Raw genomic sequence first — 27,136 nt, 5'->3', positions numbered from 1 at the left:
CTGTCTGGGGTGTCTTTATGGGGAGGAGAGGTGGCGTTCTCTGGTGGGTCCCTGGACAGGGAGGGGTGCACCCCAATGGGAGGGTTGCCTGCCTTGACCCAGGCCTGGTTGTCACAGGGGCTGTCTGCGTAAGCCTGGCTCCTCTGTCTTTTTCTCTTCTGAATTTGGGCAATGACAGCCTGTCTGTGACAAGTGTACCCCAACAGCCAGGACTTGGCTCATCTGACCCCGGACCCCAGTTAGTTGGGGAGGAGGCTGAAGCTCTGAGATGGGACTGACCTGGGAGGCTGGCCTGTTCCAGGGTATGGAGCTTCCTCCGATCTCCAGACTCCCACTCCGCAGGGCGAAGCTGCAGCACCCCAATTGTTCACAGCACCGGTGGTCTCCTTGAACGCCGGTGCTGACTTGGCCTTGATGCAGGCTGCCCAGGAGGACCGCCAACAAGATGGGCCTTGCGAAAGGCCCGTTACCTGCCAGTGCTCGGCATCCAAAATAGAATCTCGCGCGGCAAAGCCTTTAATTCCACGTGTCCCAACAGCAGGTCAGTGTAGGGATAACTATGATCTAACTGGTCTCGAGCTATAATTACGGAGTCAGGATAAAAAATTACAGGCATTGTGTGGGCTTGTTTTAAATATAACGTAATCCATACCGTCCTCTCTCTTATTTGCTAGACTTGAGGTGGAGTCTTTGGTGGTTGGCACAGGTTTTGCCTGACGTGTAGCAGATAAACATGGCCCTTGCCAAGTGGAAAGGACACAGCGGGAGGCCTCCCTGGACCCCTGACGCTCCTGACTGCCCACAGCCCACAGCCCACACGCGTCTGGGCAGTCTCTTTGTTGTTCACATCATCTGCATGTCATATCTCTCCAACTGGCCGCCCTCTCTCCAGCCTCCCCCAGCCAGTCCACCAAAAACATCTTTGTAAAACACAGCCTTGATGCTTCATGGCGCCCCTCTGCCTACAGGGTAAATCCAAACCCAAGTCCCTTCATCTCTTGGCCCCAAACCACCTTCCAGCACCTATTTGGGGACAGCAGCTCTGAGTACGTGGGACCTGGGGTGGCCCACATGGGTCACACTCAGGCCTCTCGGCTGATGAGCTGAGGGTGGGTCTGGGCAGGTGACCTTGTCCATGTGCTTCAGCTCCTCCACTACGACTACAGGCTGTCGTGAGGGTGCAATGAGGTCACACACTCCTATGGTGACCCTAGGCATGTCCCCTTCCCTCACCAAGTCTCCGTTCACCTGGTAAAAGGAATCAATAGTCTAATTGCCTTTCTAATCGGTAAATGTTTTTAAAGTGGTGTTTTTTGGTGTAGTTGGTTGTGTTGTAAGGCGCGCAAGCATTAGTTCAGCCTCTGGGAAATACACACGCAAAACATGCTTATATCCTAGGAGTAGGAATCGAACCTATCGGAAAAGTCAAACTGTGGACAAAGATGTATGTTTAAAAGATGTTTACTTCAATGTGTGTTTATGCTCTCAAAGAACTGAAAATATAAAATGCCCAATATTTAGGTAACAGTAAGTATTCATGGTGTATCCACTCAAAACACACTTATGCACTCATTAGAAGTGTTTATAAAGAACATTTTTATGTTGAAAATGCTTATATTTAAAGTGAATAAGACAGATACAAATTGTATGTGTTTTTATGATAATAAAAACATACACGACCACAGGAAAAAAGTTGAGGTGGAAATATAGCAGCAGTTATCTTTGGTGACCTTACAGGGTTATATATTTTCGTTTTGTTTTCTGTATTTCCAAATATTTTAGAATAGGCATGCACTACTTTATAATCATTTTTAAAAGAGATGAGTGTTAAAAATGGTCTAAATAAAATGAGAAGCTAGAACTCGATGTCTGAGTTTCTAGCTTTTAACAGCCTCCAATTGCAAGGTCCGTGGTATCTGAGAGGTGACAGCGGAGACCGCCCGCCTCAGTGACGAGCAGCAGGTCCAGTGCCCAGAGTCGGCAACTCGCCAGCCACAGGCTCCCACGTGCATCTGCGCCGACTTCCCGCGGGGTCAGCTGCCTTTCTGAAGTCTTCCTGAAATCTCCCCAGGTGCCTAGGAACCTTCAACGCCACTGGAAGTGGGCAGTGCGCCAGCCCGCTCTGTCTCTGCCGCACCATGGAGTGCTGGTGGCCACGGATCCATGCATCCACTGGAACAAGTGGGTTTCGCCTGAGAAGGAAGCTCTTTCTGCCACCTCGGGCCAGGGGCTCGGAGCAGGAAGAGAGCCTGAGCTGCGGTCACCGCTGTGGGCCCCGCTGCTATCCACATCTGGACTTTGGGGACCCACATCCCCACTGCCAGGACAAGCAGGTCCATTTGTTCTGAAGGTGGAGAGCTGGGAACACTTCACTGGAGGGGGTCACTGAGGGACAGCCTGGTCACTCCCACCATTTCTCGGGAGATCAGCCCAGCTGAGGCCACCTGGAAAGACAAAAGGGGTTCTTGAAGAGCCCCCAGAGGAAGAAAGGGGCCCCATATGAGTTCGGTGGGGGAGAGAGGCCCTCTAGGCCAGGGGTGTAGCCAGCAGCTTGTCAGGGCCTGTCCAGGACCGCCACGAACCAGCCACGTGCCTGCCCAGTTAGAAACCAGAGGAAGTCCCCGAATCAGAAGCTGAAAGACCATGGCAGACAGACAGGCTTAGAGAGAGAGAGCAAGACGGCACACAGCAAGGGCAGAGGTGGGGAGAGGGACAGGCTGAGGCCCAGTGTGGGCAGGGAGGCCATCCCAGGAGTGAACTCCCAGGAGGAGACCAGCGCCCAGAACACTCATCCTGGCTGCAATCAGGGAATCACAATTAGAGGAGCCGGTGTGCCACTTTACGCCTACTAAATTAGCACCCATTAACCAAATGATACCATCTCAGCTGCCAGGCTGTGGGAAAACCAGCTTAGACACACCGCCCGGGGCCCTGTAAATTAGCTTGGCCTTTCAGGGAAGAAATTGGGCAATACGGCTCCAGGGCTATTAAAACGCTCATCTCTCATTCTGTGGTAATTCCACTTCTTGGAATGTGTTGCGAGGAAATAATTCAACAGAAAAATGACAGGCTTGTACATCAGAGATGATGAGCGCAGTGTTATCCGTTATGGTCAATGGGCACCGGGAATGTTGTTTAAAATAGGGAATCTGAAGGCTAAATAATAGCATTTAAGGATCCTTATGATATGTGCAAAAAGCAGAAAATAACACTATCCATATGAAATTAACAATGACACAAAACAGCCGCCTGGATGCCCGGCAGCCCCGCCCTTGCTGGTGACCGGTGGTCCTTGACGCCCGCTGGCCACACAGACACTCTGTCTTCCCTAGGGGCCTCCCTGCCGCTCCCCGTCTGGAGCTCTCTAACCAAGAGGCCTAACCCACAGACCTCAGACTGGTGGGGAGACAGTCCTGGCCAAGCCTGCCCACCTAGGCAGCTGACGCTGGGGTCCTGGGGCGTCTGGGTGATGTCCGCTGGGTCACTCCAATGTCACACCTCGCGGAGCCAAACCAGAACAGACACGGTGGAGTCGGGTCCTCATTTAAGAAAAGGGATGAAGTGATGTTTCAGCTTTGAAATGTCTTGCTATTTGGGAGCACAGCACTCTGTGTAAGCCAGCTGAAGTCTGGGCTCCCAGCTGGGGCATTCTGGGGTGAAGGCACTTTAGAACAGACTGCAGGCAAAGGAAGGAGTCGTGGGGCTCCCCTCCTGGCCTGCTCCCCAGGAGGCACAGCTGGGATTCTGAACTTGAACCACCAGTTCTCCCTCTTCCCCTCATTTCTAGTGGCCGTCCCCACAGTGGCAGTGACTAAGAACTCACTAACTCGAGGGTGAATGACAAGAAAGGGAAGAGACCATGTAGGGCAGTGGTTCTTAACCTTCTGACCCTTTAAATACAGTTCCTCATGTTGTGACCCAACCATAAAATTATTTTCGTTGCTACTTCATAACTGTAATGTTGCTACTGTTATGAATCGTAATGTAAATATCTGATATGCAGGATGGTCTTAGGCGACCGTGTGCAAGGGTCGTTCGACAGCCAAAGGGGTCACGACCCACAGGTTGAGCACCCATGACGTAGGGCATGAATGAGCATGTGTCACCAAACAATTCTTATTCAAAGCCTGTCTGGCTCTCCAAACATGCCCTTAATGGCGCTCCAGAGAAACCACGTCCCTGCCTCACAGGGGCTGAGGACATTCAGTGGCATGCCTGTGTCCAGACAAGCCTAACCTTGTTCATTCAGTCCATGCACAGGACTGAACACAGAGGCTTCATCATGGTCTGCCCTTGACGTGCTTTCAATCTCAGGGAGAGGCAGGAGTAAACAAGGCAGAATAATTCAAGGAGCGATCACGTGGGTGCTGTGAAGAGGTTGCGGCGTTGGGGAATGAGAACACCCAGGAAGTGGGCTCAGGATGGGGTGGAGGGCCCAGCAAGGCTCCCTGGGGAGGTAGAAATGGAGCAGGGCCTGGAGAACAGGATTTTACCAGGAAGAAGGAACATCAGGGGCCAGGGGCAAGTGCAGGAGTCTGCCTCAGCCTCCCCAGCTTCTCACCTGGGGGCCTGCCAAGGACCCACACTGCCCAGGCCTCTGAGGAGAGTGCAGTGGTGGTCTCAGCCTGATTCAAAGGCTGAGGGTCCTGAAACTGACCGTGACCGTTCATTCATTCCTTAGTTTGCTCGTATCACAAACACTTACTGCACACCTGCTCTGTGCTAGGCACTCCTGCAGGTTCTGGGGATACAGTGACGAGTCAAGGTCTGTGCCCTTCCAATGGAGAAAATAGACAACAGACGAGTGACAAAATAAATTCACACTGGAAAAATATATAAGAAGGGTTAGTGGATAAGTGCGATGAAGGTGGGGGAGGAGGTATTTTCAGTAAAATCAATATCTGATTTAACACCTAAATGATGTGAAGAGGCAAACATCATTAAAAGAATCTGGGGGAGAGCATTCTAGGCAGTAAACATGGAAAGTGCAAACACAGGGATAAACTTGGCCTATTTAATGATTAGCATGAAGGCCAGCAAGGTGGAGAAGGCATCAGGGGCTGGTGGGGTGGAGGGACAGGAGACGCAGTGCAGGCGCATGGGAACCACCAGAGAACATTTCAAGGAGAGGATGGCTCCCAGTTTCAAATGCTACAGAAGGGTTGGCGAGGACGGGGCTGAGAAGAGGCCACTGGAGTTAAGACTGGGCACCGTAGGAATAGACCTTGGAAAGGACAGCTTTGGTGCAGCGAGGCTGCAAGGGTAGACAAGACATCAGGTGGGGAAGCTTAAGCAGCAAGGGCAGACAGCTCTTGGAGGAAGTCTGGGAGAGAATAAAATAAGATGAAGCATGGCTTAGGGGTAGGGTGGGTCGGATGGGGAAGAGGGAGTCCAGGCTGGGAACAGGGGGGATGTAGCAGGAGAGGGAGAGGTGCCCCACGGACTTCCCACTTCTTTCTTCTCCTTTCCCCGCTCAGACCTCAGGCTTCTTGCTCCCTCCTGCCCAACAGGCATCTCTTCCCCAGTGGTGGCCTGGCCTCCACCTGTCCTTGCTCAGGGAGACAGCACACTACTGCACGGCGGGCAGGCAGCCTAGTCCATCCTGGGGCTGGCTCCACGGTTAGAAAAGCTTCAATGGGGCTGGGCTTTCTGTGTTTGGCTATAGATCTCATAATACGTTTAAGAAAATCTTCCTTCTGCTGAGCCCAAATGCACCTCCTTGTAGCTTTTTACCCTTTGATTCTTGTCCTGCTCTTGAGGCTTCCTTCAGACAGCGGAGGGCAGCGGGCCCACCTTGTTTTCCTGTCTCGGGCTTTACCATCCCTGCTCTTCTGGGGTCTCCAGGATTTCTCCTGAACACCCTGCAGCCTCACTAGCCTTTAACATAGATACATTACTAGGGGAACAGCTACCTATTCCTCTCCTACCAGCAGACGAGTGGTTAAGAGCCAGCCTGGGTTTGAATCCTGGCTCTGCTCCTCCCTAACAGGTAACCCTGGATAAGACACTTAAGTTCTCTCTGCCCCAAGGTCACGCGGATGCGTGGGTTAGAATGTAGTGCTTCCAATGGTGTCCAGGGGAAGGTCAGTGCTCAGTGCATGTTTACTGCTCGCAGGTGTCAAAGCTCCTTTAGGAAGTGAATATAAAGCACAGGAGTCCCCCTAAATCAGCGGATCTCAGCCTGTGGGTCGCGACCCCTTTGGGGGTCCAACGACCCTTTCACAGGGGTTGCCTAAGACCATCCTGCATATCAGTTCATACCGATTCATACCAGTAGCAACATTACAGTTATAAAGTAGCAACGAAAATAATTTTATGGTTGGGGGTCACAACATGAGGGACTGTATTAAAGGGTCGCGGCATTAGGAAGGTTGAGAACCACTGCGCCTAAACCGACGTGGGCATGCCACGTGGCGATGCTTCGATTTCCCCAGAGGAACCAGCATGGCCAGGGCCCGCTCCTGAATCAGAGGAAGCTGGTCTGAGAAAAACAAGGCCCGGGAAGCACCCCCAGGGTGTTTGAAAGTCAGAGACCAGAACCTAGTCCCGGACGGAGAATGCAAAGTGGCCGCAGCAAAGCCATCTGGAGAGTCCCCTCAGAAGCTGTCATTCCTGTGGGCAAGTGAGCGGGATCTTCTGTCAACAACTGTCCCCTCGGGCCTCTGTCCTGCTTGGCACTCAGCCTAGGTTTCTGGTCGTCCAAGAATCAGCCTTCGCTGCTGTGCAAGGGTGGTCTGACCTCTGCTGTCCACTGAGTGTCATGGCACCAACGTGAAGATGGCCATGACTCGGGGCACTGTAGTGGGAGGAGACCTCAGACATGCACTTTCTCCAACTGTTTTGACCAGGGGTGGGCAAACTTTTTGACTCGAGGGCCACAATGGGTTCTTAAACTGGACCGGAGGGCCGGAACAAAAGCATGGATGGAGTGTTTGTGTGAACTAATATAAATTCAAAGTACGTAGTTTGCCCACGGCTGGTTTTGACAGTGTCTCCCAGTATGAATATATTTCACATGGTAACTATTCATTAAGTTCTCACAAAGCCATTCTTATCTTTAATGTGTGTGAGCACTCTGATAGACTCTACATTTTTCTATTTTATTTCAATAATAAGAAAAATGCTGATTGCAATCCACAGAATTGGTGTCACAGCCCCAGATTTTCTCCTGAAGTTCACGAGACATTACTGAGTTGGTTCCCTAATTCCCCAACTCCAGTCAGTGTGCACCATGTCCCTGTCACACCTTCGGCCACACTGAAGGCTAACTGCTCATGTTTTCTTTAAACCAGTGCACCGAAACATTGTTAAACACCCACTAGAGCAGCGGTCTCAACCTGTGGGTCGCGACCCCTTTGGCGGTCGAACGACCCTTTCACAGGGGTCGCCTAAGACCATCCTGCATATCAGATATTTACATTATGATTCATAACAGTAGCAACATGACAGTTATGAAGTAGCAACGAAAATAATTTTATGGTTGGGTCACAACATGAGGAACTGTATTTAAAGGGCCAGAAGGTTGAGAACCACTGCACTAGAGCTTAAGTAAAATAGTGGTGAAATTACACATTGGAGGGCTAGCTGCATTTCCCCCCCAGTACACACTGAATAAATATTCAGTGACTGACAAGGTGCTCTCACTCTGGGCCTCAGCTTTCTCATTAAGTAAAACAAAGATATTAGAATAGATGGATGGTTTTCAAAGGTTTTATTTTAGCATCCGGGTCCTTTTGCAAATGAATTCTCATTATCATGCAAAAAGCAGGCCTGCTCCACAAAGGACAAAGCTCTGATCAGCCCTCTGAAACCAACAGATATGAAGGTGAGTAAAGACATCCAGGACAATGTCCTCTAGGGATCTGCAATGACAGAGGTTTTCTGCAGACAAGGGCAGGTTTTCATACCCTCCAGGCCTTGATCATATCTCAGCTCTAAGGAATTCAAACCTCTTCACAGTGGTGCACAGGAAAGAATAAATCTCACGGCAAGTCAGAGTACATTGGTACTGAAACGTGTTCACGAAACACCTTTATATTGTAGAAGGAGATACTGCCCTACACTTGGGCTGGGTCAGGGATGTTTTGGGGATGTAATCCACAAACCTCTTCTTGGGAATCAAATATATTTCTGACAAAATGCTTAAGCCATTTTCTGGTGAATTTTCATGGTAATAAGACCTCTGAGAAATCAGTTACCTATGTGCTCAGCTTGGGGAGGGACCCAACGGCCTTTATCTGTCTTTCAATAAATCTAATAATTCTTAACCAGAACTTTTTTCTTATCTAACCATTCTCTTTTCCTATACAATGTCCTTCCCAATAGGTACTTGTTGAATTGACCAGGTAGAAGCCTCTTCCTTCGCCATGAGATTGAAATAAGGTCAGGAGGGTGGAAAGCCCCAGGTGCTTAGCAACAGACAATCAATTGTAGGGTGGGACCTCGCCCCCAGGGTGACCTTTCCTCCCTAGAGATAACATCTAGGCCTCAGTTGTCCTTAGCTCCAGGCCCAGAAAAGCAACACAACCAGCCACTGCTGACCTCAGGACCAGCTGCGTGGCATAATGACGCCCTGGTGCCGGCCCATCAATCAATAGAGACCACAACCCTGAATGGACATACCTGGAAAGCTACTGGGTATTCTATTGAGATCTTCCCCTGGGACCTCCCCTAAAATCTCCACCCTTAAACCCTTAGGACAGAGGACCCAGTGGGCTCTGCCTCGCAGGGGCACGCCCACACCTTCCCCTTCCCTTCCCCTCCACACCCAGGCTCGGCACCACTAGCTCCCTCACTCCCAAGCGCCTTCCTTCACCTCTAGCACTTGTTTCCTAAGCCCATTTCTTCCAGGAATTACTTTTTCTACCTCTGTAATTTACCCAATAAATGTTCTCTTACCGAGAAAAAAAAGAAAGAAAAAAGGACTTTGACACGGAGTTATAAATTGTCTTAAGCTTTCCCCCTCCCTCCATTCATTCCGTTAAGCGCCCAGCCTGTTTTGTCTTCAAGACGGAAAGTATAGTGTCAGTCACTGGTAACTGACTGGGTGCTTAATGTGTTAACGGTGTGATTTACTCTGATATTTTCTGCTCTGTTCTATTTTATTTTTAAAAATGCTAATTGTGACCCACTAAATTGAGTTCACCAGTATTTAATGGTTTGATTCTTGGTCAGGGCACATACCTAGGTTGCAAGTTCAATCCCCAGTTGGGGTACATGTGGGAGGCAACCGAGTGATCTCTTTCTCTCTCTTTCCCTTCCCCTCTCTCTAAGATCAATGATGCATATTCAAAGGTGAGGATTTAAAAAAAAGTCTTTGAAGCAGAAGGAAAATGCTACCAGATGAAAATCTGGATCTACACAAAATTAAGAGTACCAAAATTGCTAACTATGTGAATAAAGAGCTTTAAAAAATTATTTAAATTTCTTTAAAAGCTAATCAACTGTTTAAAGCAAATATGCTAACAGTGTACTGTGAGGTTTATAACATGTATGACAACAATAGAAAAAAGGTCAGGAAAAATGGAAGTATACTTTTGTAAGGTTCTTGTATTATACTAGAGGCCCAGTGCATGAAATCATGCATGGGGGGTGGGGGGGGGAGGCCCCTCAGCCTGGCCTGTGCCCTCTCACAGTCTGGGACCCCTGAAGAGGGAGGCCCGAGGCCCTGCCCACCTGCCACAGCCCACCGGTTGGTGGCCTGGGCCTCCCTCTGCAGGGCAATCATGGGGCAATGGCCATGTTCCGACCAATCGCATCACACCCACCTTGGCTGGCCTGGCGCCGGTGGGTGTCATAGCATGGTAGTCCGACGGTTGTTCCACTGTTCGGCCATTTGGTTGCTTTGCATATTACACTTTTATTATTATAGATGTCAAGTAACATAACATCATGTGAAGGTAGAAGATGATGTTAAAAATGTATACTATAAACCCTACTGAAACTACTAAGATAAAACAAAAAGCGTAAATAAGCCAACAAAGGAGATGAAATAATTACAAAATATTAAATTAACACAAAAGGAAGAAAAGGAAACAAAGACTAGAGTGGACAAATAGAAAACAAACAGCTAAATTTAAGCCCAACTATGTCAATAATTACAGAAAACATAAATTGTATAAAGATTCCCATATTAGCAAAAATTACTAGGTTGGATTTAAAAAGCAACAAGATCCAACTATATAATACAACAAATCCATTTTAAATATAAAGATATAAGTAGGCTGAAAGTAAAAGGGCAGGGAAAGGTGCACCACCCTAACAATAATAGAAAGAAAGCTAGATGGGACGGGGCAGAAACCAGGTGGAGGGGGGCAATGGGGGAAATAGGAGAACATCTGTAATACTCTCAACAATAAAGATTTTTTAAAAAGGAAACTGGAGTTCCTATGTTAATATCAAATAGAATAGACTTCAGAGTAAAGAATATTATCGGGAAACAAGAAAGTCACTTCAGCCATGGCCAGATTGCTCAGTCGTTAGAGTGTCAGCCCTCAGACCGAAGGGTCCTGGGTTTGATTCCCAGTTAAGGGATTAAGAGCATGTACCTTGGTTGCTGGGAGACAACCAATCGATGTGTCTCTTTCATGTCGATGTTTTCTGGGGGCTTTTTTTTTCTCTCTCTCTCCTCCTCCTTCCCCCTTTCCACTCTCTAAAAATCAATGGAGCTCTAGCTGGTTTGGCTCAGTGGATAGAGCGTCAGCCTGGGGACTGAAGGGTCCTGAGTTTGATTCTGATCAAGGGCACATGCCCAGGGTTGCAGGCTCTATCCTCAGTAGGGGGCATGCAGAAGGCAGCTCATCAATGATTCTCTCTCATCATTGATGTTTCTATCTCTCTCTCTACTCCCCCTTCCTCTCTGAAATCAAAAAATATATTTAAAAAAATCTCTATATATAAAAGCCTAAGTGACCATCACAACCAAACAGACGACCGAACAGGCTGCGTGGGGGGACTAGGCTGGCAGGGGGGTTAGTGAGGGATGACCAAACGACTGAGCAGCAGGCTGTGTGGGGTGACCAGGCCCTCGGGGGGGCAGTTGAGGGAGGCCAGGCTGGCAGAGGGGGGCAATGAGGGGTGACCAGGCCGGCAGGGGAGCCAAATGGGGGCGACCAGGCTGGCATGTGGGGCAGTAAAAGGCGACCAGGCCGGCAGGGAGCCAGTTAGGGGCGACCAGGCTGGCGGGGGGTGGGCAGTTGGGGGTGACCTGGCCAGCAGGGGGGGGCAGTTAGGGGGAATCAGGCAGGCAGGCAGGCAGGCAGGTAAGTGAGCAGTTAGGAGCCAGTGGTCCTGGATTGTGAGAGGGATGTCCGACTGCTGGTTTAAGTCCAATCCTGGCAGTCAGACAGCCCCCGAGGGGTCCCGGATTGGAGAGGGTGCAGGCTGGGCTGAGTGGGGACCCCCCCCCCACATGAATTTCGTGCTCCGGGCCTTTAGTAAAATAATAAAAATCAATGGCAAAGTATCCTCAGAGGAGGATACAAAAAAAGTCATTTTGCCGAGGCCGGTTTGGCTCAGTGGATGGAGCGTCGGCTTGTGGACTGGGGGGTCCCGGGTTCGATTCCGGTCGGGGGCATATGCCTGGGTTGTGGGAGATGTGCGGGAGGCAGCTGATCGATGTTTCTCTCTCATCGATGTTTCTGACTCTCTGTCTCTCTCCCTTCCTCTCTGTAAAAAATCAATGAAATATATTTTTAAAAAAGTCATTTTATAATGATAAAGGGGCCAATTTATCAAGCAGAAATGATGATGCTAAATGTTTATGCACCTGATAACAGATCTTCCAAATACTAACGAGGTGTTTTGGGGGCCTCATAGGAAAGACAGTGCTTTGTAGGATTCCATATAAATAGAGTCTCTATTTCTTCTTTTTCTATTTTTAGTATTATCTATTATGCTCACTGTAAATTAAACGTAAGGACACTACACCTACCTTTATATGGTTATCAAAAGAAACCATCTTGAGAGGCAGTAAATAGTGGTTGCAAGTGGATAGTGGTGGCAAGTTATTTTGGCTTCTCTGGACTTCAGTTTTTCCATCTGTACCATGAAGGTCAACTGTCTTGGAAAAAAAAAAAAAGTTTAAACAGTGACTTTTCCCCAGCCTATTAACATGTTGAACCCATATAAGCACGAGGAACCATGGAGGCTGGGTCAACTATCCAGGGCTTGGGCACTGGTACTGGCCATCCTGGGATGGGAGCAATAGCAAGGATGGAAGACCCGGAATCCTAGGAGATCTAAATGAGAACTTGAGCCAAATATCTTGCTGGTCAGGCTCTTAATTCTTCCCCTGACTTGTGTGATCTGGGGAAAGAGTATTCTATTAACAACAGTCTTTCACTTGAAGCATTTTCAACAACTGACAGCAAATACAGATGTGAATTTTGTAAGCTGCCCTCAGCTTCTATGTAAATGAACGGATTATGGGGAGAATGACAGGTGCTGACTTGTACTTATTTAATTTTTCCAAGTGACCTGACTGGCAACAACCGAAGGCAAATGACAGCTATTTCCTAGCTCAACAAATCCGAGGGATTAGCAGATGGAGCCATTAGCGGCTTTCTTGGCTGGCAATGGAGGGACAGTATTGCTCTCTGCTCTTCATTGCACACAAGCGCTCAGCATTATATACCAGGTCACAGGTACAACAGCACCTGCGCTCCTCTGACGCTTCCGAGAGAGGGCTCTGTGGGGAGAATGCTGACACACAATATGCGCAGCACACGCGTATCATATGCAGCAGCTACATTAAAACTGTGACAGATATAAGCTGCTTTAGTATACAGGACCACCTCGAGCTGTGGGATCTGATGTGTGAACCAGTGTGTATGGCAAATATCTTGTCAACATCCTTTTCTTCATGTCTCTTGTCTTTTTGCTTTGAAACATGGATAAATGAAATTTGGAGGAAGAAACCTAGGTAACAAGGATAACAAAAAGAAAGAAGGTACCATAGTTCTGTATCCTCCCAGGAGAATCAATCATCCAGAAACCCAGCGTTTGGCTTTTTCACAGAATCCTTCCAACCAGTCTTACAGGTACTACTAAGAAGGGGGAATCAAAGCAGTTAACACAGTAAAGTCTAGAAGGATATACTCCAGGTGGCTGACACTCTTTCCAAAGGATGAAAATGCAAAGGGATGATGACAAATTATTAAATTTTCTTTACACATTTTTGAATTATTTCATCTGTTACATTAAGCACATATCACTTCTGTAATATACATTAATAAAGAACATTGATACAGAAAGCAACTACCTTAGTCATTTAAAACACACACACACACACACTGATCAAGAGAGTGTTTGTATATAATGTACACGGTCTGTCATATTTACAAGAAGCAGTAAGCTCACCAAAGACTAAAATGCCAGAGTCTAATTATTAGTTTATAGCAGAAGTTTTACGAGGCAGGAGCATGAGGGGAGCCTCTGGGTTTGTAACTTTCCTCTTGCCTGAGCCCCTATTCTACTGGGCAGCCCCGTGCCCAACCCTGTAATTAAATGAAGTCATGTGGGTGATGACTTAGCACAGTGTCTGGAACCAGCTAGTACTCTACCTCACAAAAAGGTCCCACAGAATCAAGGTCACTTACCTCCTGTTAGATGGGATCGGCTTCCTCCTGGGGTAAATATCACATCAATTATTGAAAGCAGAGATGTATGGTCTCCTCAAAGGGCAACATATCCCTCTCCTCTGAGAGCTCCTGCCTGAGATGTGACACAGGTCACTACCTCTAAACCACTCCCACAGCATAATCCTATGATTAGTGGGGTGCTTCCTCAATGGAACATGTTTTAGAATCGTCAGGGTTTTTCAACCTTGGTCATATAGAGATTTCGGGCCCAGTGTTTCTTTGTTGTCAGGGGTTGGGTAGGGGGTAACCTGTGCATTGTAGGATGTTTGGTGGCATACAACATATACCAAACTGCTCAAGCCAAAACTTTACCCACTAGATGCCAGCAGTATCCAACCCCACAGTTGTGGCAAAAATATCTCCAGACATTGCTAAGTGTCCACTATGGGGCAAAACTGTCCCCAGTTCAGAACCACTGTCATAGATCAATTTCGTTGTTCTTCAGCTATCCCATAAGAACCTGGGGCTAGGACTACACATTAATGTCCATGTGCCCCACCTCCACCACCAAAAACGCCCCCACAAAACGTGAACTTTTAAACTTTGTTTTAAGACGCATGAAAGTCAAGTTTCCCGAAGCATTTATCTAACATTTTAGTGCAAATGTTCTCACTTATAGGTGGCTGCCAAAGGACAATAGGCAAGGAAAAATTAGGTAGGTCAAGCCAGGCCCTGTGGGGATGAGAGGGAGGGATGAGGTGTTCAGTTTTCCCTGATGAACAAGATCTCAAATTCACTCGGGCAGCATAAAATGAGTGAGACAGGCTGGCAGACGATAGCTGCTTAGTTGTATGGCTTTAAATACCATCTATGTACTGATGACCCCACATTTTATATTTCTTTGTTGTTGCTAATCCTCATCTGCCCTTTACCAGGAATTGAACCCGTGATTCCCCAGTGCTCCAGCCAACACTCCAACCACTAAGCCACACCAGCCATGGCCCACATTTTATATTTCCAATCCTCACCTCCCTCATGGTAGCCAGCTTCTTGCACTCAACTGCCACTCAGTGTCTCCATTTGGGTCTTATACAGGAATCTCAAACTCAGCATGGCCAAAACGGAACTGATTTTCCCTCCTAAACCTGGTCCTCCTCCAGTATTTCTCATAAATGGCCAGACCACCATACAACAAATTGCTCAAGCCCAAACTGAAGTCATCCTTGATTCTTCTATTCCTCTTTCCCTCACCTCCATATCCACCGGTCATGTCAGCTCTGCCTCCAAACCCATCCCTAGTCTGCCTCTTTTCTCTAGCTCAGTGATGGCGAACCTTTTGAGCTTGGCGTGTCAGCATTTTGAAAAACCCTAACTTAACTCTGGTGCCGTGTCACATATAGAAATTTTTTGATATTTGCAACCATAGTAAAACAAAGACTTACATTTTTGATATTTATTTTATATGTTTAAATGCCATTTAACAAAGAAAAATCAACCAAAAAAATGAGTTCGCGTGTCACCTCTGACACGCGTGTCATAGGTTCGCCATCACTGCTCTGGCTCCACTCCTGCCACCCTAGTATGAGCCACTATCATATCTTACTAAACCACTGCATTAGCTTCCTAACTAGTTCTTGTTTTCTTGCTTGTCCCCTACATCAGGTTTTCTCAATATCACACTATTGATATATTGGGCTAAGTAATTCTTTGTTTGGTGTATATGGTGGGGAGGGGCTGTCTCATGAACTGTAGGATGTTTAGCAGCATCCCTTGCCTCCAACCACCAGACACCAGTAGCAAAACTCTCCCCCATCCCCCGCCCAAACTGTGACAAACAAAAATGTCTTTAGACATTGTGAGGGGACAGAACCACCCCCCCCGCCCCCCCCCCCCCCCCCAGCTGAGAACCACGGTCCTGCATCCTATACACAGAAGGCAGGGTATTTTAAAAATATAAATTGCATCATGTCACTCCCGGGCTGAAAACCCTCCACGTCTCTCCACTGACCTTACAGTAAAACCCCTCCTTGCCTGGCTTACAAGACCTCTATGAACTGGCTCCTGCCTACTTCTCTAACATCCTCTCTTCCCGACCATGACTCTCCCTCGTTAAACTCCAGCCACATGGGTTTTTCTGGTCCTTAAACATTCCAAGCTTGCACCCATCCACTCTTCGCACTTGCTGTTCCCTCTGCCTAGAATACACTCTTTCCAGGTCTTTGCATGGCTCACTGTTCATGCACAGAAATCTCAGTTCCAACGGTGCTTAGTCAGCGAGGCCATCCCTGACCATCCTATCTGAAGAGCCACTGACCTCCACTCTCTACCACATTACTGGTTCGTTTCCTCCACGGTGCTAATCACAACAGGGAACTGTCCTGTTCTCCTGGAGAGCCAGACCCTGTCTATCTGGCCCTCTGCTATAGCTCTAGTGAGAGAATACCATCCGGGATAGAGTGGGTACTCAAATGTCCTCCCCTCCACCTCCTCATATCTCAGGTCAAGTTTCCCTTCTATATATTTCAATGCCATTTAACAAAGAAAAATCAACCAAAAAAATGAGTCCACGTGTCACCTCTGACACGCGTGTCATAGGTTCGCCATCACTGCTCTAGCTCCACTCCTGCACACATCCCAACGAAGGATTGAACCGGCAACCTGGGCATATGCCCTGATTGGGAATCGAACCAGAGACCCTTTGATGCTCAACCCACTGAGCCACGCCAGCCAAGGCTCTAAGACAGCGGTTCTCAACCTGTGGGTCGCCAACCTGTGGGTCACGACCTCTTTGGGGGTCGAACGACCCTTTCACAGGGGTCGCCTAAGACCATCGGAAAACACATATATAATTACATATTGTTTTTGTGATTAATCACTATGCTTTAATTATGTTCAATTTGTAACAATGAAAATACATCCTGCATATCAGATATTTATATTAGGATTTATAACAGTAGCAACATTAGTTATGAAGTGGCAACGAAAATAATTTTATGGTTGGGGGTCCCCACAACATGAGGAACTGTATTAAAGGGTCGCAGCATTAGGAAGGTTGAGAACCACTGCTCTAAGTTTATTCTTTTTTTTTTTTTAAAGAAAATATCTTACTTTGTTAATTTTAATTCAATTGGTTTCAGAAAGGGAGGGAGAGGGAGAGATAGAAACATCAATGAGAGAGAATCATTGATTGGCTGCCTCCTGCACGCCCCCTATTGGAGATCGAGCCTGCAACCCAGGCATGTGCTCCTGGACTGGAATCCAACCCCGGACCCTTCAGTCTACAGGCCGATGCTTTAGCCACTGAGCCAAACCAGCTAGGGCTCTAAGATTAGTCTTGACTGGTGACCTTCATTTCTAACTATACTAGAACTATGTTAAAAAGTACAGCTGGGGTTACCATGTACAGGGCTTAGTACAAAAAAAACCCACCCAAAACCTGCTTATTTTGAAACAAACAAAGGCCAATTACTGAATGAGTGAAAGTCTGTTCCACGACCCTCAGGTTTTTAGCAGGCATACAATCATCCTACCGGCATCATTTCTGGTTGCATCCTGTCCCTAGGCAGTGAAGGGACTATGAATCTCAAACTCACCTGGTTCAGAGGTTCAAACAGCCTCTTATCCATCAACTCAATTTCTACAGGAGAAAGGACCTGGACACTTGTGCTGGCTTCCCGTTAAAACAGTTGCCTGGGTCAAAGGCAGGAAGGTCCAAGGTGCAGCGTGGGCAGTAAATGTTGGCTGAGTCCGGAAACTGCAGATTGGCCTTTCTTAGGCTGATGTATAGGCGGTTGCTCTGATTGGTCCACCTGGCATTGGTGGCTGCAAACTGGAGGCAATGTGGTCCTGGCCGAGGGCCATGGCCCTTCCGTGGCCTTTGGGAAGTGTTTCATCGGGACATTTTTACGTTCTGGCTGGCTGCCGTCTTGTCCCTCCGGGGAGGGCTCTCCACGCGGTGCAGAGACGTCTCCACGCGCAAGGACGAGGCCCTGACGTGGCGGGAGGACGTTTCTGTGCGCTGCGAGGAGGTCTCCACGTGCTGGGAGGACACCTCGAGGATGCGAGGAAGCCGCTTCCCAGAGGGGACCTGGGAGGTCTCCACCTGCCGGGAAGACGTGTGCACCCGCCGGGAGGAGGTTTCCACGCGGTGGGACGAGGTCTCCACGCGGACCGTCGATGTCTCCTTGTAGCGGGTGGTTTCCACCAGGGGCGAAGCGGTCTTTCCCCGCAGGGGTGAGGCCATTCTACGGGTGGAAAGGGGGTGGGAGGCCACGAGACCTCGGGAGGCCCCACAGCCTAACACTCCCCGAGAGTCTCGCCCCTGGGTTACATCACAAGGGAAGGGATGATGTCACAATGGCGTGTCACGTCACCGCAGGCACAAGGGTGGACGAGAGTGCCCCAACACCATGGCATGCAGGCACCGGGTTCTGTCGGGCTTTTCTCTCCCTTGCAAATACCGGACCCCGCCCCGCGCGCTCGCCTTTAGGGGTCCGCGCAGGCGTGTCGGCGGCCGAGCCCGGGCGAGCCTGGGCGGGCCCGGGATGGGCGGAGCCTCCCGCTCCCACGCTAGGCTGTGCCCGCCCCCACATCCCACACTGCCCCGCGACAGGAAGGCGGAGCCGCGGCTTCCGGAACCTCCTCCTCCACTCCTGGCGGTGGCTGTGTGGGGCTGGAGGCAGCTGAGCTTTTTAGCCGGTGATGGCCGCGGCTGTCGCTATGGAGACAGGTCAGTAACGCTCGGAGCCGCGAGTCTCCGCGGACAGACGGGTCCTGGGCCGGGACGCCTGCTCCAGCTCCCGGGACGCCGTGCAGGCCTCATCTCCGCGGGGTGACAGTGCGGACCCGGGGGCGCGAGGGCTCTTGTCGCGGCTGGAAAAGCTAAGGGAGTTTGGCCTTTCCAGAGGCTGATTTGTTCGCAGGCCTTTTCCCTCACTTGCTGGTCAGACACCCACCCCGTGGGCTTCCTGGCGCGGGCGAGACTAACCCGGAGGAGTTCGATTTGTTTTCTGCGTCTCAGATGAACTTGTCTAAGTTTGAAATATCGCGGACACACTTGTGAATTTTTCTGCCACTGACGCTCCTCACATACCCACGCGCTCCCTGGTCTTGCACACGTTCCGTCTCTTTTTCAGCTTGAATTCTAAACTTTCTTTTCTGATTGACTTAGCATTCGCTTAGCTTTTGTTAATTTAATCCCATTAACATTTTAACGCAGTATTCATATAGGGGAAGGCACAGTTATTACCACGTACCCCAGTGGTCACCGTCAAAATCTCTACATAGTGGCTCACAAGTGATAAATGTCCTGCCCCCTGTGTGTTCCTGTTTTCTTTGATGACTTTAAACTTTAGAGAAATAATCACTTTAATCAGGGCTTTTCTTACCCTTGTGAATGTTTATCCCCTCTTAGAAAAACAATCATCACCTGCCCTTCATGTAGAAATACCTATCAGCATTAGTTGGGCTTCTTTACTGCTGTTTTCTTTCTACAAGTTAACATTATATAAAGTGACCTTTATTTTGGGTGATTTTCGTTATCTTTTCTCCTAGATGATGCTGGAAATCGACTTCGGTTTCAGTTGGAGTTGGAATTTGTGCAGTGTTTAGCTAACCCAAATTATCTTAATTGTAAGTTGTTGAGCACCTCATTGAATGAATGGTTTCTGACAGATGAGTTGCAATTCATTAGTGTCTGTTTTTTGTTTTGTTTTTTTTAGTGTCTGCTTTTATACATTCTCAATTGAACGGAATTATTGCTGCACTTATACTGGTGTATATACTATATATAATTGAGCAAGCTGGGACTTGTTTTATGAATTCAGTGTGTGTTGGTGGTGGGGATGTTATGTGTGTAAATTCTTTGTTAGAAGTCACAAATCAGTGGTTCAAGGATTGGTTTGCTCTACAGATGCATTTTTTTTTTTTTATGCCTTTCAGTTCTTGCCCAAAGAGGTTACTTCAAAGACAAAGCTTTTGTTAATTATCTTAAGTACTTGCTTTACTGGAAAGAACCAGAATATGCCAAGTATCTAAAGTAAGTTTAATTTTAATAGTCCTAAATATGTATATACTTGATTATACTCGAAAACACTGATATTTAACAGGCTTCTTGGTTTTACCCATCTCTCCACTTTTAGTTGCCACCACCTTACAAGACACACTTATCTCGGATTATTGCAGTGATCTGCCCACTGGTTATCTTTGCTTCCACTCCTACCTTTTTTTCTCCACCCCACCCTCTCACCCCCAGCCAAACAAAGCAAAACAATTCTTTATGCAGAAGCCAAATTGACCTCTTGAAAATGTAAATCACAACGTGTTACTTTCTTGCTTAGAATCTTTCAATGGCTTCCCAGTGCATCCAGAATAAAATTCAGTCTCTTGAGCTGAAGTTCTATATGATCTGCCTCTGTCTTATCTGACCTTATCTTGTACTATTCACCCCATCTCACTGGTTTTCTGACCCCAAGGAATCCACATTCTATAAATGCAGGAACATAGCTATAGGCTAAAAGTTTAAGAATGTAGAAAGGGGTACTTGTAAGGACAGTTTTCTGGAGGAGGTAACCTTACCAGAGTCTTAATAGCTACTGGTTTTTTAGGGCCTCCTATGTGCTGTACTGTGCCCATTTTAAAAATAAATGAACACCCCCCCCCACACACACACACACATACACATAATTTAGGTTGTGCAAAAGATGTTGTCATTTTAATAGTTACTAAATTGCAAAAAGCATATTATAATCACAAGCATTCCTTTTTACTGGTAAAAAGTAAACTTTGAATTCACACCTCTTTGTCTTAACTAGGCAGTAAAAAAAGCAATAATGAAACTTTGTTTTTTTCTAAGCAAAGTTTGAGAGGAAAATGTTTCAAACTTGCACTTGTTATCCAAGTCACTTTTCTGATCTATGTCTAATGCAGTGGCTCCCAACCTTTTTTGGCCATGCCCCACCTAAGCATCTCTAAAATCCTAAGGCTGCCCTCTATGGAGGAAGCCTAAAGACCATTAAGTCTAGATAAGCTTCCAAAGAACATGGCGTCCATGAAAGAGAAAAATAAAAGGACAGTTGAATACTGAGGAAGAAGTCACTAAGAAATTGTTAAAAAAATAATGTGAAGTGATATGAAAAAATAGCAAATAGTTTCAAAATATATAATAGAGAACTGAAATGCATAAATATGTCACAATATATATTTATATACTGTGAGGCCCCTAGAACCATAAGAAATGCAAAAAATTCACTGTTAATAACTCCATTCTTGAATTGTTCCCCTTAATCAAAAGGGCATGTGCTTCATGTTGGGAACCACTGGTCTAATAGTTGATTCATGAAGCTGCCTGCAGGATCCTCTGTACCCTTCCTGGCTCTTTATAAACAACCACTTATTCATTTAATAATTCACAGTAAATACTTTATTAGATCCCAACATGTATGTATGTAGATTAGAGACTCAGTGATGGACACTGAATTAGACACCACAAGTTTAATTTCAGTCACCACACTGCTGAGATGGTCATCTAAACTATGGCTCGAGGTTCCCCGTGAGCACTGCAGGAGTATACTGTTTCCCAAACGTGTCATTTCTACCGCTTGTCCAGTTTTGGCTCTGTGTACTCCCTATATGATTTACTTTTTAAAAATATATATTTTTATTTATTTCAGAGAGGAATGGAGAGGGAGAGAGAGATAGAAACATCAATGATGAGAGAGAATCCTGCACAACCCCTACTGGGGACTGAGCCCGCAACCCCGGTATGTGCCCTTGACCAGAATCGAACACGGGACCCTTCAGTCCACAGGCTGATGCTCTATCCACTGAGCCAAAACTGGCTAGGGCTGATTTAGTGTTTTTTAATTTACTCATTTAAACTTTATCTCTTTTCTATTTGAAATAATTTTACTTACAAAACAGCTTGGAAAAATAGTAAAGAGCATCCCTATATATTCTTCACCCATATATTCTAAATATTAAAAATCTTATGTAACCACAGTACAATGATCAAAATTAGAACATTAACAATATACTGTCTAACCTTCTCTAATCTACAGACTTCAGATTTCACAGGCTGTGTTACTAATGCCCTATGTCTGGTACAGTATCCAGTGGAGGCTCATATGTTGCATTTTGTCATCTCTTAGTCTCCTCCCACCTGAGTTCGTCAGTCTTTTTTTCCCTCCATGACTGTGACACAGAAGTCAATTTACCCACCACTGATGATGTTATTTTTGATCACTCGGTTGAGGTGGTAGCTGCCAGTTTTCTCTATATCAAGTTACTATTTTTTCTTTTTAATATGTTGTGAGGAAATACTTTGAAACTATGTTTCACACTTTTACCCACTAATTATCTATTGAAGATACTTGCCTCAAAGAATTTTTACTGTGGTGATTTTCTAATTCCAATTCCATCATAATTCCAATTTAGTAGTTGGAATTCAGTTGTAAAGAACATTCCCTTGTTCCCAACTTATTCATTCATTTTTAAAAGTTACATCACTGTGGACTCTTGGCATCTTAATTTTTATCTTGTGGATTATTATTATGTATGTCCTTGCTCTAGTGATTCCAGCTGTGGCCACTAGGAGCCCCTTCACATGGTCTCTGGAGTACTTCTGACATAATTTTTGAGCACTTTTCTTTGGCACTACACACTATCCCAGGCTCATCTTGTCTTTTCCTTGCCGTAGCCCGGAATCAGCCATTTCTCCAAGGAACTCTGGAAAATGCTATTTAAAACCCACAAGTTGGGCACTAAACTGCTTGCTAGTACCACCATGCCATTGTTCCTACGCCTTGTCAGCACACAAACTGAGAACACATATCTGTGTCTGGCTCTATGTTTCTGTCTAAAAAGTCATGAGTTCATACTGCTGTTTTCAGTTCCTGCTCAAAAATAGGGTTCATTCTTGCCTTCTCCCTTTCCTCATGTTTCTTTTTATGATAGCCAGAAATTTGACTCTTTATCCACAGTACATTTACTTAGGTCTTTGCTCAGTCTTAGAGTATATATAATTTCAGAATTCCATATCCCCATGGAAAACTAGAGTATAATATTTGTGCATAGTTCTTTCTGAAATTGACCCTGACTTTTTATCATTATTGATGGAAAACCAATAGTTATCAAACACATTAATTACTAAAAATTAAGTGTTCCTACTCGTCACTTTGGAAACCACCAGAGTAGATTAACTCGATTTGCCCCCAAATGTTGACTCTGCTTACCAGTTATTGTGTGATCTTGGGCAAGTTACTTAATCTTTCTGATCTTAAGTTTTCTCACTTGTGAAAATTTTGCTTAATTCTCACTTTTGATCACTAGTTTCTTTGAGCAAGAAAAAAAAGAACTATGCTACCAAAGTGTTCTAAGTTAATGTTACAGAAATTGTAGCTGCAAGATCATTTGTACATGAGTAACTGAATTAGAGCTTGGAGTTATTGACTTAAATGATGCCAGTCATTAATTGATAAACTTAAACCCAGGTACCCTCAGTGTTTGCACATGTTAGAACTACTCCAGTACGAACACTTCCGCAAGGAGCTGGTGAATGCTCAGTGTGCGAAATTTATTGACGAGCAGCAAATTCTGCACTGGCAGCACTATTCCCGGAAGCGGATGCGCCTTCAGCAAGCCCTGGCAGAGCAGCAACAGCAAAATAACACCTCAGGAAAATGAAAAGCTGGATCCAGACCAGGCTCCTAAGACTGTATATGTTGCTTCTGTACAGTGAAGACCAAAAAAAAAAAAAAAGACTCATCTTACCTACTTTCTTGTGCTAGCACTGAGTACCTTTGGTGTGCTATTTAATCCAACTAACTTTTCATTGTCAGTAGATTATTTCTGTTAAGCCAAAAGTGTTCTTTGATTTCCCTCTGGATTTGTAGATTTTTATTAGTATTTAACACACTCAACTAAGGACAGAAACATTTGGTGCTTTAGACCAGTTTAAGGAGGCAGTGAGGATGGGGCAGGGGGAGGGCCGCCAAACATCCTGAACTCAGTCAGGCTCTGTTCCTCATGTACAGTGGGGGCTGGGGCAAGTCCATCTCCTGGAACCTTACTGTCCCTCAGGTCAGCTACCCCACCCTTCTTATCTACATAGTAGTCATTGACTATTCCTTATCCACATAAGAAATAGAGTCAGTGACCTCTTTAAATCCCAGAGCAGGAACGGCATAAGGTTTTTTACATTCTGCAGGAGAAGAGGACATACCTGTCTCACTACTTGCTTTGCAAAGAGCTTTAATGGAAGAATCATTGCTATGTCGCTGACCTAGTGATGGCAGGGAGATAGATAGTTAACTAATTGGACTCTTGACCTTAGACTAGAACAAAGATGAGGAATTCCAAATACTTGTGCTCATTTGGCAAAGCTAACGTTTATTTGGCAGACACCACAAACCAGGCACCGTGTTAGTGCTTAGCTGCATTTTCATGTCAGTCTTAGAACAATCTTTGTTCAAAAGGGGGAGACTGAGGCTTAGACAGTTTAAGTAACTTGCCTATGGTTACACTGCTAGTAAGTGGTAATCAGAGTGTGACTGACTCAGGGGGAATCCTTCCTCCCGCTTGGCTGTATCGGCTCTAGCCTCTGCTCCCTGCCTCATCCCAAGTAGTGAGGTACGTTCAGACTGTGAAACAAAGCTGCCTCTATGAAGTGGGGCTGGATTAGCTGTGCTGTGCTGTGGTTAGCTTAAGTTCTGCATTCTAAAGCCAAAAAGGTGTTTTAGGAACAATATTTCTGTGTAAATTCATGGGATTTAAATTAAAAGATCCTAAAATTCATTCAGAGATTTGGAAGCAAATTTACTATTAGGGGCTTTCAGATACTCCTATTATCTCCAATAACACATTCCTTTATGCTATTACTACCACTCCTGAAGACTTATTTTACCTATATTTTAAAGATATCCATATATTACAAACAAACAGGGTTCATGAGCATTTGTATAGCACTCCAATGTTTAGACATGCCATTTTTTAAAATCATCATTTATTTATGCCTAACATGAATTCAAAGCAAGCATGCAATTTCTTTTATACTAGAATAAATCAGGAAATCAAGACACAACTGTCATAATCAAATCTTAATCTTCAGTGAACAACATCTCCACGAGGTTGGCCTGAAGACATTCAGATTCTACCAGTTTTTGAGGCTGTAAGAGAAGAACAGTCAAATCGTAACCCACAGCTATAAAAATGTTATTAGGAGGGGATAGAGTTGTTCAGCCTTGAATGACACAAATATTTAAACAGAAAGTACGCCATTCAGAAACTATTAACTAGTTGTAACAAGTTTTATGAAACAAGATATTTGCTCTAAGTTCAGTCATTAAAATACTTGACTCAAAACTTAGACTAAAACAGGAGACAGCAAGTCCAGTGCCACCCCCTTGCCCTCTATTCTTTAGTTTAGAATCCCAGAGCTATGACTAGAAGTTCCTTTTCAACCAGAATTATGGGTTAACTGGCAAGCAGCCACTGATGCCAGTGTTTAAGAAACCATGTGTAAATCAACTTTCTTGAGCAGTGCTTATAGAATTTTAAATTAATAACTTTTAAAAAGCATAAAAAGATGTAATACTTAGCTATTTACATTACTAACAGTTTATTGGGATTGTCCATAGGGGATGGACAGATGCACTCTGAACAGCACTGTGATGTTTGGATGAAATGTCAAGACCTTTCCATATCTGAATCCAGAACAAGTTAAAAGAGTTGTGACGGGGTGAACTGTAGCCCCAACATAGTTGAAGAAAGATACTCACTGTTCCATATTTAAGGAGTGTAGGCACTGCAGTTATTTTCAAGTTTGTTTTGAAGTCATTATTTGGATCTTTCCAACTATTATGAAAAGAAAAAGTGATCATGAAAAACATTTTACTATGTTTCTTATATTTTGTTTAATATTTGATATATTCCTACATTTAGTTTTTTAGTAATCATTTTGTTGTAAACATTTTAAAAACCTTAAGAACTGTGACTTACCTATTCCTCTGTGTAAGTTTCCTTTAAAGTGTGATTAAGATATGTATGTAAAGACAATTAAGTTCTGAACTAACACTAGACTAAATTTATTGAATTACCCTTCTAATACAAGCGGCTGAACATTCAGAATTTTGATCTGTATTTATATCTTCTAATTGCTTGACTCATCCACTGTACCTTAGACATAGAACCTGAGTCCCGGGGCCCTTCCCACCTGTTTGGCAGAGTGCAGTGCATGTCTGGGGGAGAGAGTATATATTGCCACTTACTAAGGTTTTTCTCCTACTTGGCAGTAGATGAACACACATTCTTCACTAATATGCTTCAGCCCTTCTCGTACGACTGGTTCAGCTTAAAAAAAAAGTTGATATAAAATAATCACATCAACTCTACAACCAAGCCCTGATAAACAGCATCCCCTCTCCCCTCCCCTCATGTTGCTAACAACTCAGACCTAACCTGCAGTTAACTGAGGTTAACAGAAGGCAGGTGTTTTCTGATTTAAAAGCCACTTTAAGGGTAACTACGTCCCGGTCCAGACGCCCAGAAGAATGAAAGGCATATTTGCTGACCTATGCAAAGGACATCAACTCCCGTCCTCACCAAGACGCTAATCATACTGAGGAAGTGAAAAATCGTAAAGGACTAGCTGTCAAGATGATATGGGTCGAATGGCAGAAGGCACTCTTGGGGCGGGAGCGCACTTAACGGGAGAGAAGGGAACAAGGTGGGACAAGGAGGCAAAATGCCAGCTTAGAAAGCCCTGCGGATCCTCCAGGAGTAAGACTCCTCCCTCTGCCATGAACTCCGCTCTCCGGCCAGAACCTCGGCCTTGCCTTCCTCCACTCCCTTTGGGCAGCAGCCCCGAACCCCGGCCTCACCCAGCACGCAGTCGGGGCACCAGCTTTTCCCTTCGGCGTCCTTAGAACCGGTAAAGTAGGCGAAAATGGTCTTGCCTTTGTGCTGCTCCACAGCCCGGGTGAAGTCCTCGAAGCCGGACACACTCACCTCCTCGTAAGGGGCCATGGGGAACGCGCTCCGGGAACCGAGGATAGTCGAGGGAAGATAGTCCGGGTGGTACTGCCCAGAGGCGGGGCCCACGTGGGGCGGGGCGAACCTGCTTCCGGGTGGGCTGAGCACCAGGTGACTGCAGGAGCCCAAAAGCTTGGGGAGATGGGGGGCTACGGAGGCTTCTGAGGGCCATAACTGATCCGTACCGCCTTTCTGCTCTCGCTTCTCCGACCTTCCCGTTCTGGCTCCATTCCGAAACCCAGGCTTCTTTCCTAATTTGGTCTCGGCCCCAGCCCCATAGACAATGGCTGCAAAACCTGCTGCCGCGCAGCCCTGGAACCCTGACGTGGCTCTCGAGCTCTAACGGCTCCCAAGCCGCCCTGCGCCTGTTGCCATGGCGACCGGGCGAGCGGCCGGAAACCAGGCCTAATTGAGGTCCCCCCCGCCTGCTTCCCAGTAACCGTGCCGTGCCTCGCCGCCTCAGGCCGGGTGGGCACCCGCGGTGTTGGGGGGTCCTGGGGAGCTGCGTTAGGAGTCTTGGACCTGGGGGA

General features: G+C 46.3%; 4 protein-coding genes across 9 annotated transcripts in view; 2 read left to right on the top strand and 2 right to left on the bottom strand.

Moving 5' to 3' along the window:
- Nucleotides 1–656: 656 nt before the first annotated feature.
- On the bottom strand, nt 657–18,225 carry CUNH17orf100 (chromosome unknown C17orf100 homolog). 3 transcript variants are annotated; one of them, XR_004972948.1, is made up of 3 exons: nt 12,954–15,011; nt 11,933–12,057; nt 657–2,444 (listed from the first exon to the last, which is right to left on the bottom strand). XR_004972948.1 is itself a non-coding variant. In XM_036341218.1 (3 exons), exon 1 carries the CDS (start codon nt 17,821–17,823, stop codon nt 17,470–17,472), a length of 354 nt encoding a protein of 117 aa, XP_036197111.1. In that variant the 5' UTR covers nt 17,824–18,225; the 3' UTR covers nt 657–2,444; nt 11,933–12,061; nt 17,174–17,469. The 3 variants fall into 3 exon arrangements, 2 of the variants coding, with proteins under 2 accessions (XP_036197111.1, XP_036197112.1); XM_036341218.1 differs by lacking the exon at nt 12,954–15,011 and adding an exon at nt 17,174–18,225 and having other exon boundaries at nt 11,933–12,061; XM_036341219.1 differs by lacking the exon at nt 12,954–15,011 and adding an exon at nt 17,174–18,225.
- MED31 (mediator complex subunit 31) lies at nt 18,187–25,703 on the top strand. The gene is made up of 4 exons (XM_036341217.1): nt 18,187–18,309; nt 19,134–19,211; nt 19,521–19,617; nt 23,069–25,703. The coding sequence occupies exons 1-4, from the start codon at nt 18,282–18,284 to the stop codon at nt 23,259–23,261; spliced, it is 396 nt and encodes a 131-aa protein (XP_036197110.1). The 5' UTR covers nt 18,187–18,281; the 3' UTR covers nt 23,262–25,703.
- Nucleotides 18,284–27,136, top strand: part of KIAA0753 (KIAA0753 ortholog) — a 67,113-nt gene continuing 58,260 nt past the window's right edge. Inside the window, exons 1-2 of one of the 2 annotated variants that reach the window (XM_036341210.1) lie at nt 18,284–18,309; nt 19,134–19,211. The gene's annotated coding sequence lies outside the window, so the exon portion shown is untranslated. Of the gene's footprint in view, nt 18,310–19,133; nt 19,212–19,525; nt 19,618–27,136 lie in introns of those variants that run through there. The other variant, XM_036341212.1, reaches the window with a different exon arrangement.
- On the bottom strand, nt 24,561–26,957 carry TXNDC17 (thioredoxin domain containing 17). 3 transcript variants are annotated; one of them, XM_036341214.1, is made up of 4 exons: nt 26,583–26,943; nt 25,844–25,925; nt 25,355–25,430; nt 24,561–24,742 (listed from the first exon to the last, which is right to left on the bottom strand). In XM_036341214.1, exons 1-4 carry the CDS (start codon nt 26,776–26,778, stop codon nt 24,674–24,676), a joined length of 423 nt encoding a protein of 140 aa, XP_036197107.1. In that variant the 5' UTR covers nt 26,779–26,943; the 3' UTR covers nt 24,561–24,673. The 3 variants fall into 3 exon arrangements, with proteins under 3 accessions (XP_036197107.1, XP_036197109.1, XP_036197108.1); XM_036341216.1 differs by having other exon boundaries at nt 26,456–26,935; XM_036341215.1 differs by lacking the exon at nt 25,844–25,925 and having other exon boundaries at nt 26,531–26,957.

The sequence above is a fragment of the Myotis myotis genome, unplaced genomic scaffold (genome assembly GCF_014108235.1).
Source record: "Myotis myotis isolate mMyoMyo1 unplaced genomic scaffold, mMyoMyo1.p scaffold_m19_p_17, whole genome shotgun sequence".
In the NCBI taxonomy this organism is placed as follows: domain Eukaryota; kingdom Metazoa; phylum Chordata; class Mammalia; order Chiroptera; family Vespertilionidae; genus Myotis; species Myotis myotis.
The sequence above is the reverse complement of the archived record's forward strand: the minus strand, read 5'-3'. Positions and strand labels throughout refer to the sequence as shown.

What these genes read in the sequence shown, in the direction of transcription:
- TXNDC17 (XM_036341214.1), bottom strand. Translation starts at nt 26,778, where the DNA reads ATGGCCCTCAGAAGCCTCCGTAGCCCCCCATCTCCCCAAGCTTTTGGG. An exon ending in CAAGTAGGAGAAAAACCTTA is followed by an intron (nt 25,431 to 25,843) that starts GTAAGTGGCAAT and finishes TTTTCATAATAG; the next exon opens with TTGGAAAGATCCAAATAATG. An exon ending in CACTCCTTAAATATGGAACA is followed by an intron (nt 24,743 to 25,354) that starts GTGAGTATCTTT and finishes CTTCTCTTACAG; the next exon opens with CCTCAAAAACTGGTAGAATC.
- CUNH17orf100 (XM_036341218.1), bottom strand. Translation starts at nt 17,823, where the DNA reads ATGGCCTCACCCCTGCGGGGAAAGACCGCTTCGCCCCTGGTGGAAACC.
- MED31 (XM_036341217.1), top strand. Translation starts at nt 18,282, where the DNA reads ATGGCCGCGGCTGTCGCTATGGAGACAG. An exon ending in GGCTGTCGCTATGGAGACAG is followed by an intron (nt 18,310 to 19,133) that starts GTCAGTAACGCT and finishes CTTTTCTCCTAG; the next exon opens with ATGATGCTGGAAATCGACTT. An exon ending in TAACCCAAATTATCTTAATT is followed by an intron (nt 19,212 to 19,520) that starts GTAAGTTGTTGA and finishes TATGCCTTTCAG; the next exon opens with TTCTTGCCCAAAGAGGTTAC.